The 16,660-nt window shown below is 44.0% G+C and overlaps 1 protein-coding gene across 1 annotated transcript in view; it reads left to right on the plus strand.

Moving 5' to 3' along the window:
- The window catches only part of CEP162 (centrosomal protein 162), a 261,158-nt gene that overhangs the window by 188,716 nt on the left and 55,782 nt on the right, over nt 1-16,660 (plus strand). Inside the window, exons 21-22 of the mRNA XM_030199137.1 lie at nt 689-852; nt 6,124-6,228. Coding sequence (XP_030054997.1) covers nt 689-852; nt 6,124-6,228 — 269 coding nt within the window. The remainder of the gene's footprint in view (nt 1-688; nt 853-6,123; nt 6,229-16,660) is intronic.

The raw sequence follows: 16,660 nt of genomic DNA on the forward strand, positions 1-16,660 counted from the left end.
ATTTACTGTGCAGCGAGTTAACCAAACATAGTAACATAGTAGATGACGGCAGAAAAAGACCTGCACGGTCCATCCAGTCTGCCCAAGAAGATAAATTGATATGTGCTACTTCAGGGCACAGACTGTATAAGTCTGGCCAGCACTATCCCCGCCTCCCAACTACCAGTCCTGCCTCCCACCACCAGCTCTGGCACAGACCGTATAAGTCTGCCTAGCACTATCCCCGCCTCCCAACCACCAGCCCCGCCTCCCACCACCAGCTCTGACACAGACCGTATAAGTCTGCCCAGCACTATCCCCGCCTCCCACCACCAGCTCTGGCACAGACCGTATAAGTCTGCCCAGCACTATCCCCGCCTCCCAACCACCAGCCCCGGCACAGACCGTATAAGTCTGCCCAGCACTAGCCCCGCCTCCCAACCACCAGCTCTGCCACCCATTCTAGGCTAAGCTCCTGGTTTGTTTGAACAAGTTTGTTGAATTCATAATAGTAAATTGTAGGTCTTCTCTGAACATACTCACTGTAATTAAAAACATCTGCAGCATAAATTCAGAGTGGTTTTTTTTTATTTCTATATGGGTATGTAATGAGTGGAATGCCTTCTTTTGAGAGAATCTGAATTGCGTTCTTGCTTCAAGTCTCATCTTTTATTTTCAGGATGCTTACGTTAAGTGGTTTACTTTGTAGGTGATACATTATATGAGATGAAGATTAAGGAAGAATCATATAAACAAGAAATCTCTCGTCTGAGTAAGAGACTTGAGTGGTATGCAGAAAACCAAGAGATTCTAGATAAAGATACAGTTCGACTAAGGGATGCAAATGATGAAATACAGAAGCTCAAGCTAGAGGTAAAAGCATGGAAGGTCCTTTTAAAAGGCTTGCACAGTTTTTATATGTATAAATAGCAGCATTTATACATGTGAATACCCTATGCTTTTAAACAGCTTTTTTAAAGAGCCAGTGGGGTACCAATGGGGGGAGGGGGCGGTCCGCCCTGGGTGCACGCTGCTGTGGGGGTGCCGTGCGCCTATTGGCTGAGCCCGCTCGTTCCCTCCCTGCTGCTCCCTGTGTGCGGAACAGGTTGCTTCCTGTTCCGGAGCAAAGCGGGAGCAGCAGGGAGGGAACGAGCGGACTCAGCCAACAAGCGCGTGACACCCCCCCCCCCCCCCCCAGCAGGTAAAAATGCACCCGGGGGGGGGTGTAATTTCGCCGGTGGAGGGTGTAATTTCGCCGGTGGGGGGGGGGGGGGGCGCCCCGGGTGTCAGGCAGCCTAGGAATGCCACTGTAAAGAGCTACTACTTAAACATATAGATCCACAACATGTACAGTTTCCAAGGGGCATATACTATTTATTTTATTTATTATTACATTTGTACCCCGCGCTTTCCCACACGTGGCAGGCTCAATGCGGCTTACATAGTAACAATATAAAGAATTACAAAGTCGTGAGAAGAATATACAGTTTGTAGTAAATGCAATATTAATGGGGTTAACGGATCAGTACATTGAACATAGGAGGAATTGGGTGCAGAAGGAAATGAGCGTTGGGAGGTAGGCGTAGGAAGATGGAGAGGAATGGATATGAGGTAGCAATAAGGATAATGGGAAACATGGTCAGTGTATAAACAGTCGTCAGTAAGAATCATGTGGGCAAGCTTTGGTTAGGTTGAATCTTTAGGGTAGGCTATCTTGAAGAGATGGGTCTTCAGTGCTTTTCTGAAGGGCATATATGAAGTATGCATATATTAGACAGCCTGTATTTCCGAGTTTGCAACAGCAATGCATGCACACTTTTAAAAATCCCAGGGGTCCTTTTGAGAAGCTGTGTGCCAAGGCCCCCACAGCAGGTAAAAGGCAGGTCTTTCTTTTTTTAAAGAAATGGCCATGTGGCAAGTGAAGCACTGCCATTGAGGTGGCAGTAAGGACTCCCACGCTAACCCAACGGTAGCCGGGCAGCGTGCGACACTGCCCGATTACCACCGAATACACACTGGCATTACAAAAATAAAAATATTTTTATAGTGCCGAAAATGGCACGCACTGGGGGGGTGGGAACTATCGCTGGGCTGCTGCGGTAGCCCAACGGTACTTCCCTTTTAGCAAGCGTTAAGCCCACGTTGGGCTTACCGCCGCTTTGTAGAAAACCCCTTCAGTGTCTTGCATTTACAACTGCTCCAAGGCAGGCATAAGTATGAGCTCACTGCTCATTTGGATCCAGGGTTGGCATGAGTGATTGGGCAAACAATTGTGTTTACCTCTTTGGCGGTTTGACACCAGTTGAAAATCCCCCAAAATGATGTTTTTCACTCAGCTCTTTAACTGGCTCTTCCCAGATGTCCAGTTTTCTAACATCTAACACTTACATGTTCAGAGAGTAATTTTATAATGGGGCGCCTTGTTAGAGTATTATGGTTAGTTTTGGAGCGGCTTTAGGCCTGTAGGCTATAGGGAAATTTGGTGAAATAACTAGGCTTTTTGCTTCCTAGCTGTTCAGACCAGTCCTGAACTGTATTTTTAGGAGAATTAAGTCGGCATTATTGATCCAAGCTGGTGTACCAAAGAACATTGCAACATGGAGCTGGACTGTTTACTCTAGTGAGATCATGGGACGGAAAAATCATGATGCACTAGGTGACCCGGGAACAGCTGAAGACATGACTAGCCAAGCCCAATTATGCTCACCCAAGAAGGTGGTCAGAGGGTAGATCAGCGGAGACTCCCCTGTGATGGCCTATCAGAGAATGGGTTGTGTATGTTCAAGCCGACTAGTCCTTTGCATCATAGGACGCATGATGTTGATATTCTACATCTAAATCAACTAATACTGATCCCTTCTAATTTGATTATGTTAATCACATTATCACTATTGGTCGTTATATCTTACCTGTTTTATTTTGTGTTGTGTAAATCATTCTACTGACCTATCTACCTAATTTCTTACACAGTAATATGTTAAACTAGCAAAAAAGGCCCGTTTCTTTGAGAGATGAAACGGGCGCTAGCAAGGTTTTAGTGTCCAGCGACCGTCCTGTTCCCCGGCCCCCCCTGCAGGCACCCATGGCCAGGGACCCAGCTGTCCCCCAACCCCCCTCCAGGCAGGCACCTGTCCGCTGCTGTTGCTGGCGCTCCATCCCTCGGCCCCCCCCCCCTGCAGCCACCCATGGCCAGGGATCCAGCTGTCCCCCAACCCCCCTGCAGGCAGGCACCTGTCCGCTGCTGTCGCTCCATCCCCCGGCCCCCCCTGCAGCCACCCATGGGCAGGGATCCAGCTGTACCCCAACCCCCCTCCAGGGACCTGTCCACTGCTGTCGTTGGCGCTCCGCGATGCGGTGTGCATGTGCATGTGAAAAATGACCAGCGAGGGGCAGGGGGAGATGGCGTTTCGTGGAGTGTGTTTGCTCCGCCCTCGTCGTCATCACGTTGTGACGCGAGGGCGGGGCACACACTCTTGGGCAAACCGGATATCTCGCCCCCTTCACACTTCCGGCTGGAGGCTTCATAGAACGTTGGTGTTGCCTTTTATATAGAGAGATTAGACCATAACTCTTACTCTGTTTATGATTATACCTTTTGCAACATAGTGTAAGCCACATTGAGCCTGCAAATAGGTGGGAAAATGTGGGGTACAAATGCAGCAAATAAATAAAATATTCAGGGGGCCTTTTTAAAGTTTTATAAGCAGAAGATGCCCCTTTCTCTCCCTATGTTAGCCCCTTCAGAGGTTACAGCCCTTTCTGCCCTTATATTATTAGATGAGGTGCTATGGGCCATTAAGCATTTCCCAGTTGGTAAAGCTTCAGTAATAAATTCTATTTTTAAAAAAATGTAAAGGCATACTGGCTCCGTTACTCACTAGGGTTTATAACTCCATTGATGAGGATACAGTTCTGCTTTACTTGTGGCACTTGGCTGCGGTAACATTATTACTTAAACCGGTTAAAAATCCTCATCGCTGTAGTTCTTATAGATCAATATCCTTACTCGGTACGGATTATAAAATCTTGACCAACTTTCTTGCTCATAGACTCCAGAGGGTCTTAGCCTCTTTAGTACATGATGATCAAGTGGTATTTATTCAGGGCAGACAGACATTTGATAACACCAGGAGAGTCACCAATCAGAATGCCTGCAGTTTAAAAAAAAATGCAGACCACTCTATCTTCATCTTTAGTCCGTATTGGTCCACCGAATTAAAGTAGTAAATCCATCTTTGCTCATGTTGCTGTTGATGACGCCCATAATCCCCTCTTCTAATAGAGCATGGTATTTGTTCAATCACCGTGCAGCGCAAAGAATCAAACTCATGTCCATGCTCCTTTACAGTGTGCAACGAAGGGAGCTTCCATCTTGCCCAACCGTAAACAGGAGCGATGTTCTGTAAATCTAACCTTTAAACTCCTCCAAGTCTGTTTGCAAGAGCACATCAATATATATAAAAGGCGAGTGTCGTACTCACCTTCTCTGCCTTCTCTGCCCCGCCCCCGCGTCAATACGTGATGACGGGGGGGCGGAACAGAGAGGGTCTGTACTGCGCATTTCTGAGGGAGGGACACCGCCGTCTAACGCTCCCCCCACCCGAGTCGCCGCCGCCACCCACCTTCTACCCGGTCGGGCCCTCGCTCCACTATTGAAACAGCGAGGGTCCGGGAACGCAGCACTGAGCTCTGCTGAGCTGCCGACATCGCCCTTCCTTCTTCTTCTCTGCCTCTGTCCCGCCGTCGACGACGTTACGTCACACGAAGGCGGGACAGGCAGAGAAGAAGAACGAAGGCCGACGTCGGCAGCTCAGCAGAGCTCAGTGCTGCATTCCCGGACCCTCGCTGTTTCAATAGCGGAGCGAGGGCCCGGCCGGGTGGAAGGTGGGTGGTGGTGGCTCGGGGGGGGGGGCGCAAATTCAGAGGGAGAGGGACAGCGGCGAACTCGGCGGTGGGGGCGGGCCTTTCAACCCCCCCCCCCCCCTTCCTTATAATAGCCCGTTTTTACGGGCTCAAAGGCTAGTAAATAAATAACCCCTTCCGATTCACAAGTAGTAGAAGATCTTTAAGTCACAAGTCTTCCCATTAGAATGTCGAAATGCTGAACCTTCCAGCAATGTGCACATTTCCTATGACCCCAATCCTCCTCTGCAGCATTAATCTTAGTTCAAAAATCGCTACGCTACAGCTGATCTCCCAAGTTACAATTCCACTGAAACGAGAACAAAATGTGTGACAGCAAGTATATAAGTTCGTAGCCACTCCTGCAGCCTTGGATTTCCAGGAGCCTGGGAGCCATGATCATGGTATAATCAATTTAATAATACCAGTTCAATTGCACTATCTTTCTGAACTAAATGTCCTACAAATTTGGTTCTGCTGTATTCTGTTTTTGTTAATATAGCAAATAAGAGAGGTTTTTTTAAAACATTTTGTAACTTAAGAACCTTATTTTATGTGATTTCTTCTTTTAAAAGCTTCAAATAATTAACATCACTATCTGTTTAATTATTGTCTAGGCTTCACAAGCCATTCCTCTGTCAAGAAGATTGCCAGAGAAAAGAAAAGACTTTTTTTATTTTATTTCTTTATTTTATTGACCACCCTTCAACATCTTCAGTCCTTCTGTGACTGTTCTCTTGTGCTTGACTGCTTAAATATTAAATGCTTTACTTTTTGTCTATTTAGATTGTAAGCTCTTTGAGCAGGGACTGTCTTTCTTCTGTGTTTGTACAGCGCTGCGTACACTTTGTAGCGCTCTAGAAATGTTAAATAGTAATAGTAGTAGTAGTAGTAGTTATTTGTTACATTTATACCCCGCTCTTTCCCGCTCGATAGCAGGTTCAGTGCGGCTTACACGATATGGGTTACAAAGTATCACAGAAAGAACGCAGCTGTAGAATAGTTGAGTTATGATGCGGTTGTATTAAGTAGGACAAGAAGGTGAGATGTACAAGGGAGGAGGGAGGTAGAGGTATTAGTGGTGTGGAATAGGCTCGTAAATTAAGTCGGGTCATTAGGATAGGCTTGCTACTTTCTTGTCTTTAGTTTTGCAAACTAGTTTTTTCATACTTGCTAATATGAAATTCATCATAAATGGATGTCTCACTATCTTTGCTCATTTTTACCTTCTGTTTTGAATAGGTTGAAAAGCTCAGAACTGAAGCTGGTACTCAGTCTGCACAACAGCAGAAACGTTACAAAGACAGAGCTGCTGATGCTAAAAGAATTCAGGACCTAGAACGCCAAGTATGTGATTTTTAACGTTCTTTTAATTATTCAGTTACCAATTATAAGACTAATACTTTCTGATGAATAAAAACAATATCGGGCCTATGTCATGAAACGTATTTTTTGATGATCAAATATTATATGCAAAAAAATACTCCACTACTAAAAAGAACACTAGTTATTAAGAATGCTGAAATAATATTTTATTTATTTACTAGTAAATAAAGCCCGTTTCTGAGACAAATGAAACGGGCGCTAGCAAGGTTTTCCTGGGAGTCTGTTTGCTTGAGAGAGTGTGTGTGAGAGTGACTGTGTGAGTGAGAGAGAGTGAATGTGCGCGTGTGTGTGTGTGTGACAGAGAGAGAGTGTGTCTGTGAGACAGAGAGTGTGTGTGTGAGGCAGAGAGTGTGTGCGAGTGTGTATGTGAGACACAGTGACTGTGAGAGAGAGTGTGTTGCACACAGATTCACTGTGTGTGAGAGAGAGTGTGCGAGAGTATGTGTGCAATACACAGACTCTCTCTGAGTCCAAGAGAGTGTATTTGAGTGAGTGTGTGAGCGAGAGTGTGTGTGAGACCAACTGTGTGACACATAGAGAGTGAATGTGATTCAGTGTGAGACACTGTGTGAGAGAGAGAAAGACACTGACTGTGAGAGAGTGTGTGTGACAGAGAGAGTGTGTGTGTGACAGAGATACCGCCCCCCTCCCTCTGTGGTCTCTGGACCCCCTCCCCCCTCTGAGGTCTGAGGACCCCCTCCCCCCTCTGAGGTCTGAGGACCCCTCCCCCTTCCCCCCTCCTGTGGTTTCAGGTCTCCCTGCCTCTCCCCCCCTCTGCGTGGTTTGCAGCACCATGCTAGTGTGTGTGTGAGGCAGAGAGTGTGTGCGATTCTGCTATCTCCCCCTGCCCCCTGCAGCCACCCAGCGTTTTTGCTCTCTCTCGTGCCCCCCCAGTCACCCAGCGAATCTGTTCTCTTCCCTGCCCCCCCCTTCAGCCACCCAGCGATTCTGGTCTGTCCCCTGCCCCCCCCCCCCCAGTGATTCTGCTGTCTCGCCTGCCCCCTTGCATCCACCCAGCAAATGTGCTCTCTTCCCTGCCCCCCTTGCAGCCACCCAGCGATTGTGCTTTGCCCCTGCCCCCCCCCCATCTTCCTCCTCTGCATCCACCCAGCAATTGTGCTCTCTCCCCTGCCCCCCCTTCAGCCACCTATCGGTTTTCCTCACCTCTCTTCTCTCTATTTAAAACGCACCTCCAGCGTTCTTTTGAAGCCTCCGAAAGTTCCAACGTTTGTGTAGTGGTGTAGATCGATGTCTGCCCCGCCCTTGCGTCAAACGTGATGACGTCGAGGGCGTAGTGATGCGATTGGTGCCATTGCTCCGCCCTCGACGTCATCACGTTTGACGCGAGGGCGGGGCAAACACTCATGGGCGAATTTTGATCTACACCACCATGGATTTAGAACGTTGGGACTTGTGGAGGCTTCATTAGAACGTTGGAGGTGCGTTTTATATAGAGAGATTTGTTGCATTTGTATCCCACATTTTCCCACCTTTTTGCAGGCTCAGTGTGGCTTACATGGTACCGTAATCGGCGTTAACCAATTTCAGTATGAACAATTACAAGTTGCGATTAATATCAAGGTGATATTATGGTAGAGTGAGATACATGTATGGTAAAGACAATTGGGGCAAACTTAGAGAGGGAAAAGACAATTGGGGAGAGCTTAGAGAGGGAAGAAGAGTTAGGTTATGTCCGTTACGATCTTTGGTTGAGTTGTGTCGCAGATGTCCAGGTTTTTTATGTTGGGTCGGTGGGGTATGCCCTTCTGAACAGTTCTGTTTTTAGTGCTTTCCCGAAATTCATGTGGTCGAGTGTGGTTTTTACTACTTTTGGTAGTGCGTTCCACAATTGTGCGCTCAGGTAGGAAAAGCTGGAAGCATAGGTGGATTTGTATTTGAGTCCTTTGCTGCTTGGGTAATGGAGGTTTAGGTATGATCTTGCAGATTTTATGGTGTATCTTGTAATAATGCCTTCAGAACAGTTTTTGTTAGCAGTTAGCAGTTTTTGTTAGCAATTGACCCTTTGTCCCTGAGGAAATTGTTTTGAAACCCCGCGGAGTCGGGCGGATCCAGGGGAAGGCAATTGCTAATTGTTTCAGCAAGGCAACACAGTTCTTTTGCCAGAGAGGCAAGAACTCACGAGATAAGTGTACAGTTTTTTTCACCTAGTATATGTAATCTTTTAAACAAATGAATAAGTGATTTTATAGCACTGTGGTGATTGGGATGCAAAAAAATATGAGCAGAGGTTGCTCTTTACCCAAAAAAATACAGTAGGAGTTACCCAATGAAAGAAGTGCTATGCCACGTTGTAGCAGCATTATTGACTGCAGTCACGGTGGTTTATATCTGAGGGTACTCTACACATAAAAATTATTGATCACATACGGGTGAAATAACTGTTTGTTACTACACTTACTCGCAGTAGGTGGCTTTTGAGTCCTGGTTTGTGTTTATTAGCAGTTGAATGTTACCAGAGACATTGATATTGTGAACTCGTTTTCTGTTGGAGGCTATTCCACTAGCAACATTCCATGTAGAAGTCGGCCCTTACAGATCACCAATGTGGCCGCGCAGGCTTCTACATGGAATGTTGCTAATGGAATAGCAACATTCCATGTAGAATCTCCAATAGTAGCAACATTCCATGTAGAATCTCCAATAGTATCTATTTTATTTTTGTTACATTTGTTCCATGTAGGCTTCTACATGGAATGTTGCTAATGGAATAGCAACATTCCATGTAGAATCTCCAATAGTAGCAACATTCCATGTAGAATCTCCAATAGTATCTATTTTATTTTTGTTACATTTGTTCCCACTCATGGCAGGCTCATTGCGGCTTACATGGGGCAATGGAGGGTTAAGTGACTTGCCCAGAGTCACAAGGAGCTGCCTGTGCCTGAAGTGGGAATTGAACTCAGTTCCTTAGGACCAAAGTCCACCACCCACCACTAGGCCACTCCTCCGCTGTTGCTACTATTTGAGATTCCACTAACAACATTCCATGTAGAAGCCTGCCCTTGCAGATCACCAATGTGGCCGCGCAGGCTTCTGCTTCTGTGAGTCTGACGTCCTGCACGTACGTGCAGGACGTCAGACTCACAGAAACAGAAGCCTGCGCAGCCTTCTACATGGAATGTTGCTAGTGGAATAGCAACATTCCATGTAGAATCTCCAATAGTAGCAACATTCCATGTAGAATCTCCAATAGTAGCAACATTCCATGTAGAATCTCTAATAGTAGCAACATTCCATGTAGAATCTCCAATAGTATCTATTTTATTTTTGTTACATTTGCACCCTGCGCTTTCCCACTCATGGCAGGCTCTCAATGCGGCTTACATGGGGCAATGGAGGGTTAAGTGACTTGCCCAGAGTCACAAGGAGCTGCCTGTGCCTGAAGTGGGAATCGAACTCAGTTCCTCAGGACCAAAGTCCACCACCCTAACCACTAGGCCACTCCAAAGTTGAAAAAAATTAGATACAATGCCATCACTTATCGCCCAGCTGTTGCTCAGTGTCTTACTACAGGCTCCAAGACATTGAGCAACAGTTGGGAAATAAGTGGCAACAAGTAGCAGATAAGTGATTGTATTTTAGCTCATTTTTTCTGAACGTGGTGCAAAATGTATCACTATTTTTGTTATGACTTTACATTTTTAACAGGGAGAACATTCCAGAGAGGGAGAACAAAATAAGGCACAGTCTAAAATTGTTTGAGATCAAGAATTCAGCAATTAAGAATTACTTTAGAAATGTTCAAGACTGGTCTGGGGATTCGTTGACTAGAAAATGCAATATTGAGGACCTGCATTTGACATTTCAGCCAGGTCTTCTACTCCCCATGTTGGACGGGTGGCTGGAGATGCTGCAGATCCAGGAATTACAGACTCTTGGAGATTTGTTGTTTCAGTCATCATGAAATAGGAATAGAAAAAAATCTAAATAGTTGTGTGTGAAAAAGTCACATAAAAACATAATCGTTGCCATACTGGGTCAGACTGAAAGTCCATCATGCCCAGTATCCCGGAGGCACCCCAGCCAGTCAGGTTTTTGGGATATCCACAATGAATATTCATAAATTACTCACTAGTAACTGTTTAACATTTTAAAATATATTTCTTTATTAATAGATCAATTCAATTTTCCTAAAATAAAATCCATTCCCTTAACCCATAGTTATTAACCAATCCATACACCAATACTTTTAAAACCAAACAATTCTCCACAATACTCTTTCAATACACATTCAAATAGCATAAATCTGGCAATCTTTTACATCAATGTGTGATCATAGCTCTTTATGAGAAAAGATCCACCAACAGGCGGAAAACTCAAGCACCCCACGGTAAAAACAAAAATGTATAAAGAGTGGGAGTACGACCAAGGATACCGGAAACAGGAAGATGTTCTTAAATAAAACTTTATTAAAGGTTTGGAGACTCGACACGTCGTGTTTCGGCCGTCAGGCCTGCATCAGGAGTCTACTGCGCAGAGAGCCGATAGAAGTCCTCTGAAGATTATGCAGAAGTCTCTTGCACGGAGAATTACTGAATGCTAATAAAATTGATTCTTCAAAAATAGCGTAGTAGTCTTTAGAAAGACTATTTAGAAAAGTTCGTCAGAATCGCATTACCAATCGAGCGTGCAGCGATTCTGACGAACTTTTCTAAATAGTCTTTCTAAAGACTACTACGCTATTTTGAAGAATCAATTTTATTAGCATTCAGTAATTCTCCGTGCAAGAGACTTCTGCATAATCTTCAGAGGACTTCTATCGGCATTATTTCGCAGCACTCTGCGCAGTAGACTCCTGATGCAGGCCTGACGGCCGAAACACGACGTGTCGAGTCTCCAAACCTTTAATAAAGTTTTATTTAAGAACATCTTCCTGTTTCCGGTATCCTTGGTCGTACTCCCACTCTTTATACATCATAGCTCTTTAGTCATGTGTTAATCCACTGCTCCAGAGTTTCCCCACAAGATTCAGCCTTGCTTCAAATCAGACTCATTTTACAAGTTGGTGATTCAATGAGTCTGATTTGAAGCAAGGCTGAATCTTGTGGGAGACTCTGGAGCAGTGGGTTGACACATGACTAAAGAGCTATGATCACACATTGATGTAAAAGATTGCCAGATATATGCTATTTGAATGTGTATTGAAAGAGTATTGTGGAGAATTGTTTGGTTTTAAAAGTATTGGTGTATGGATTGGTTAATAACTATGGGTTAAGGGAATGGATTTTATTTTAGGAAAATTGTATTGATCTATTAATAAAGAAATATATTTTAAAATGTTAAACAGTTACTAGTGAGTAATTTGTAATATAATGTGTAACTAATTATAGAGTTGAGACCTAGATTGTAATTGCAATGAATATTCATGAGAGGAGATCTGCATGCAGTGGAGGCATGGATAGAGCAGTAGACTGTTACCTCAGGTTCAAACAGATTGTAAGCCATCTCTCTATATAAAAGGCAACCCCAACGTTCTGAAGCCTCCACGGAAGTTGAGGCGCCCGAGATATCCGCTGTGCCCTGGACTGTCTGCACCGCCCTCGCATCAAAACGTCGAGGGCGGAGCTATAACACTCGAGGGCCGAAACGCGAGGCAAACGCGAACCCCGAACAAGGCAAGTAGCTCAGAGGGAGGGGGCCCCTTGCTAGCGCCCGTTTCATTGCGCTCAGAAACGGCCATTTTTTCCTAGTAAGGACATAAGCCTTGCCATACTGGGACAGACCAGAGATCCATCAAGCCCAGAATCCTGTTTCCAACAGTGACCAATCCAGGTCACAGGTACCTGGCAAGATCCTGAAAGTGTAAAACACATTTTGTGCTGCGTGGATTTTCCCAACTGCATCTTAATAATGGCTTATGGACATTTCTTTTTGTTAATTATCCAACCCTTTTTTAAACCCTGCTAACTGTTTTTACCACATTCTGTGGCAGCAAATTACATAGTTTAATTACACGTTGAGCCAAGAAATATTTTCTCTGATTATCCCCAGGAATGGTGAAATACGTACTCTACCTGACTATACCTTGCTTTCTACTGTGCTCTATACTTTCTGTGATTGAAAGAGCAAAATAAGTATTGATATTAAATCAATGGTTTATGGTGTATTTGGCTTGATATATCGCTCTTCCTTCAAGGAATTACACAGTGCAGCAAATATAGCAGTACCCTAGGAAACACCAGTGTTTAAAGCATCCAGTTAGAGATTTTTTTTTTTTATTAAATCATTTATTTATAATTTTTCATTTTACAAGGGTCACTTGCAAACAGTAATACAGAGATGACTGCACATTAATACAAGATAAGAAGAAAACAATCCCAACTAGATATATGGATTATATATAATCTTTCTCTTTCTTAGACCACAAAGTAAAGAAAAATAGGGAGAGTGAGATAAGACAAGGAGATCAATTAAACAGTAAACAGAAAAAAGAAAACATGGTATTAACCTGATTATCCCCAGATATTACTCTTCTAATTCATTATTCCACATTGATCATCTGGTTGGCTTCTTTAAGACCAAATACGGTGTATAGTCAATTCATTTCATTGAAAACATACTTATTGTCCAGATTTTAGTTAGAAATAATACATCTGATTACATTCTCTCTTTTAAAAACCAGAAATTATTTAACAATACATATACTTAAGTCTCTAATTCAAATCCCACTGATTAAAGCAATCCCAGTTTTCACAGGCTTCACTCCTTTCGAAGTAATAATTAAGGAAATATTTCTGAGGAAAACTTTAGGAGTCATACCTGGAACTCTGGGAAAAACAATAATCTCGACATTAATCATCCACAATAACATCCACCTTATCATTCAAAGCTTCTGATCCATTATCATTTTCAGAATCATAACCACTTCTAGTTTCTGCTCAGTGTGCTGCTGCGGCTAGGAAAGCGAATAGAATGTTGGGTATTAATAAAGGTATGGAAAACAGGTGTGAGGATGTTATAATGCCGTTGTATCGCTCCATGGTGCGACCGCACCTTGAGTATTGTGTTCAATTCTGGTCGCCGCATCTCAAGAAAGATATAGCAGAATTGGAAAAGGTGCAGCGAAGGGCGACTAAAATGATAGCGGGGATGGGACGACTTCCCTATGAAGAAAGACTAAGGAAGCTAGGGCTTTTCAGCTTGGAGAAGAGACGGCTGAGGGGAGACATGAGTGGAGTGGAACAGGTGGATGTGAAGCATCTGTTCACGCTTTCCAAAAATGCTAGGACTAGGGGTCATCCAATGAAACTACAGTGTAGTAAATTTAAAACAAATCAGAGAAAATGTTTCTTCACCGAACGTGTAATTAAACTCTGGAATTCGTTGCCGGAGAAAGTGGTGAAGGCAGTTAGCTTAGCAGAGTTTAAAAAGGGGTTGGACGGTTTCCTAAAGGACAAGTCCATAAACCACTACTAAACGGAAAAATCCACAATTCCAGGAATAACATGTATAGAATGTTTGTACGTTTGGGAAGCTTGCCAGGTGCCCTTGGCCTGGATTGACCGCTGTCGTGGACAGGATGCTGGGCTTGATGGACCCTTGGTCTTTTCCCAGTTTGGCATTACTTATGTAGAACTTCATTTATTATATCAATTTTTCACTCTCAAAGGGTTCAGTCAAATTGTCCATTTAACTCTCCAATAAGATTATATCTGAAACAAAGTTATTTACTACTGCCGTCAGGTCCTGAAGTGCCTTCCAGATGACATTCAATGTAACCTCCATGGAAGCCAAAAACTCCAAGGTGATTTCTCTTGAGGTGTTTAGGAGTGGTTTCACTGATTCGGGTTCTGCTGTAAACGTCCTCCGTTTCAGCATATGCCTCTAACTCACTCCTCCACTCCTTTGGACATCCAGTTAGAGATTTTAACATTCAGCCTAACTTGCTGAATCAAATCACATGGAAAAGGCTTAAACCAGGAAAGTATTAATGAACCAAACCTAAGAGGAGCTCGTCTGCTTAATAAGATTTCATATACCCTACAAGAGAGGATGCCAGACAAGATATGATACAGACCTTTAAAGACTCTTTTCCAAATGAGAGGAAGCTGTACAACAGGGATGTCCAACCTCGGCCCTCGCTAGGTCGGATTTTCAGGATATTGCCAATGAATATGCATATCACTCTGGGTATCACTATTTCAATCTAGTTACAGTATAAATTAAGATTAATCCAGTAACTACCTTACTCTTGTTCATTTTTATTACATTCCTTTATTGAAACCCTTTAAATATTGACTTTATACAAAGTTTTTATACAGTATTGACCTCACACTTCTTCCCATTCACTCCATTATACCTTTCATACAACTACACAAGACTGTGTTTCACTAGATGCATCATCAGGGGTTTTAACTGGAAAATGTAGATCAATGTTACTCGCAGCCTATCAAACATATAAATGGCGAGTGACTGACTCACTCGCAAATGCGCAGTAGAGACTTCCCTCTCTGTCCCGCCCCCACGTCAATACATGATGACGGGGGGGTGGGACAGAGAGGGAAACTGCGCCGCCGAGGTTGCTACTTCTCCCCCCCCCCCACTCGGAGTCGCCGCCGCCACCCCTCCACCCGGCCCTCTCTTCCCTTCTGAACTTACACATCCATTCGCCGAACGCAGCAACGCACATCAGCTGAGCTGCAGTGAGCCCTTCCTTCTTTGCCTGTGGCCCCGCCCTCCTGTGACGTAACGTCAGCGAGGGCGGGACACACACAGGCAGAGAAGGAAGGGGCAGCTCAGCTGATGTGCGTTGCTGCGTTCGGCGAATGGATGTGTAAGTTCAGAAGTGAAGAGAGGGCCCGGACCAGGTGGAGGGGTGGCGGCGGCGACGACCGAGGGGGGGGGGGAGCGGTGGTGACTTCGCGGGGGGGAGGGGAGCGGTGGTGACCGCGGGGGGAGGAAAACCTCAATACCAGCCCGTTTTTACGGGCTCAACGGCTAGTAAACTATATCCCAAACCCGCCCTTATTTTAAACCCTCTTACATTTAAGTCGTCCTTTTAGCCGCATTACCCGGGCGGGCTTCCAACCGATGGCAGGAACAATGGCACCGCTAAGGAGTAGAACGCCGTGCATGCGCAGAACTTCTTCCCTATGTCACACTCTACAGTCCTGGCCCACTCCACTTCTTTATTTAATTAATTTATTTATTTATTACATTTGTACCCCGCGCTTTCCCGCACAATGCAGGCTCAATGCGGCTTACATAGTAATTCGAAATACAAAGTCTTGTAACAGAAATTTCAAAACGGTAGTGAAACATTATGAAGTTGAGCTTGAATAATGTATGATAAGTTGAGTTTGATAATGTATGATTAGGATAAAATAGGGTAGACAGGATCCCAAAGGAGTCACTGTTCTCCATTCAAATATTAATTTTTGTTCCATATGAAACATTTTTTGCAGTATATTTCCTCCCGTTCATACATCAAACTGGATCAGAGCCACAAATTTCAAATTTGACAAATTATGATGTTCCCTGATCCAGTGTTCTACAAGTGGCGTGTCCATTTTCTGCAATGTAATATTTCTTAAATGTTGAGCTCATCTAAGCTTTATTTATTTTGACGTTCTGCCCAATAGACATTAACCCACATGGACACTGAATGGCATATATCACAAAGAATGATTCACAATTTGTTTTGAACCTCAAATAAAATTTTCTTTCCTTCCGCTGATTGGGGGATCATAACCCATTGGGTTTCTATAGCTTGCATACAGCATCTGCAACCCTTACATTTTATATGACCTACTTCAGTTTTTTTTTACACATATATCTATTATTTGCAAATTTTTCCCCCACGTTTTGCCCACGTCGGTATGCAAATCTGGGCAATGCCTGAAAACCTGAATGTAATTTTAATATTTCCCAATGTTAATAATATGCCTTACCTTATCCGAGGAAGAGACGTATGGTAATACCCATGTTATGTGGGTTCTTTTGATTTTGTCACCATCTGAAGTGACCATGAACGACGCACTATAAGCTCATTTAATTGCTCTGTAATGAATATGCATCAGATCTATTTGTAAATAATGGAGGCAGTTCATGCAAATAGATCTCATGCATATTCATTGGGGAAATCCTGAAAACCCGACTGGATTATGGCCCTCGAGGACCAAGGTTGGACAACCCTGCTCTAGAACTAAAGCACATGATAAGAGACTACAGATAGGTAGAATCAAAAGCAATATCAGGAAATATTTTTTTCACAGAAAGCATAGTAGATTCCCGGATTGCTCTCATGGAAGAGGTGGTAGAATCAAAAATAGTGCTGGAATGAAAGCAAAATTTTGAGATACACAAAGTGGTGCCTAAATGGAAACCAAACATAGAATTCTTCATTCTCCGAGGACAAGCAGGCTGATTGTTC

This window comes from Microcaecilia unicolor, chromosome 3, assembly GCF_901765095.1.
Source record: "Microcaecilia unicolor chromosome 3, aMicUni1.1, whole genome shotgun sequence".
In the NCBI taxonomy this organism is placed as follows: domain Eukaryota; kingdom Metazoa; phylum Chordata; class Amphibia; order Gymnophiona; family Siphonopidae; genus Microcaecilia; species Microcaecilia unicolor.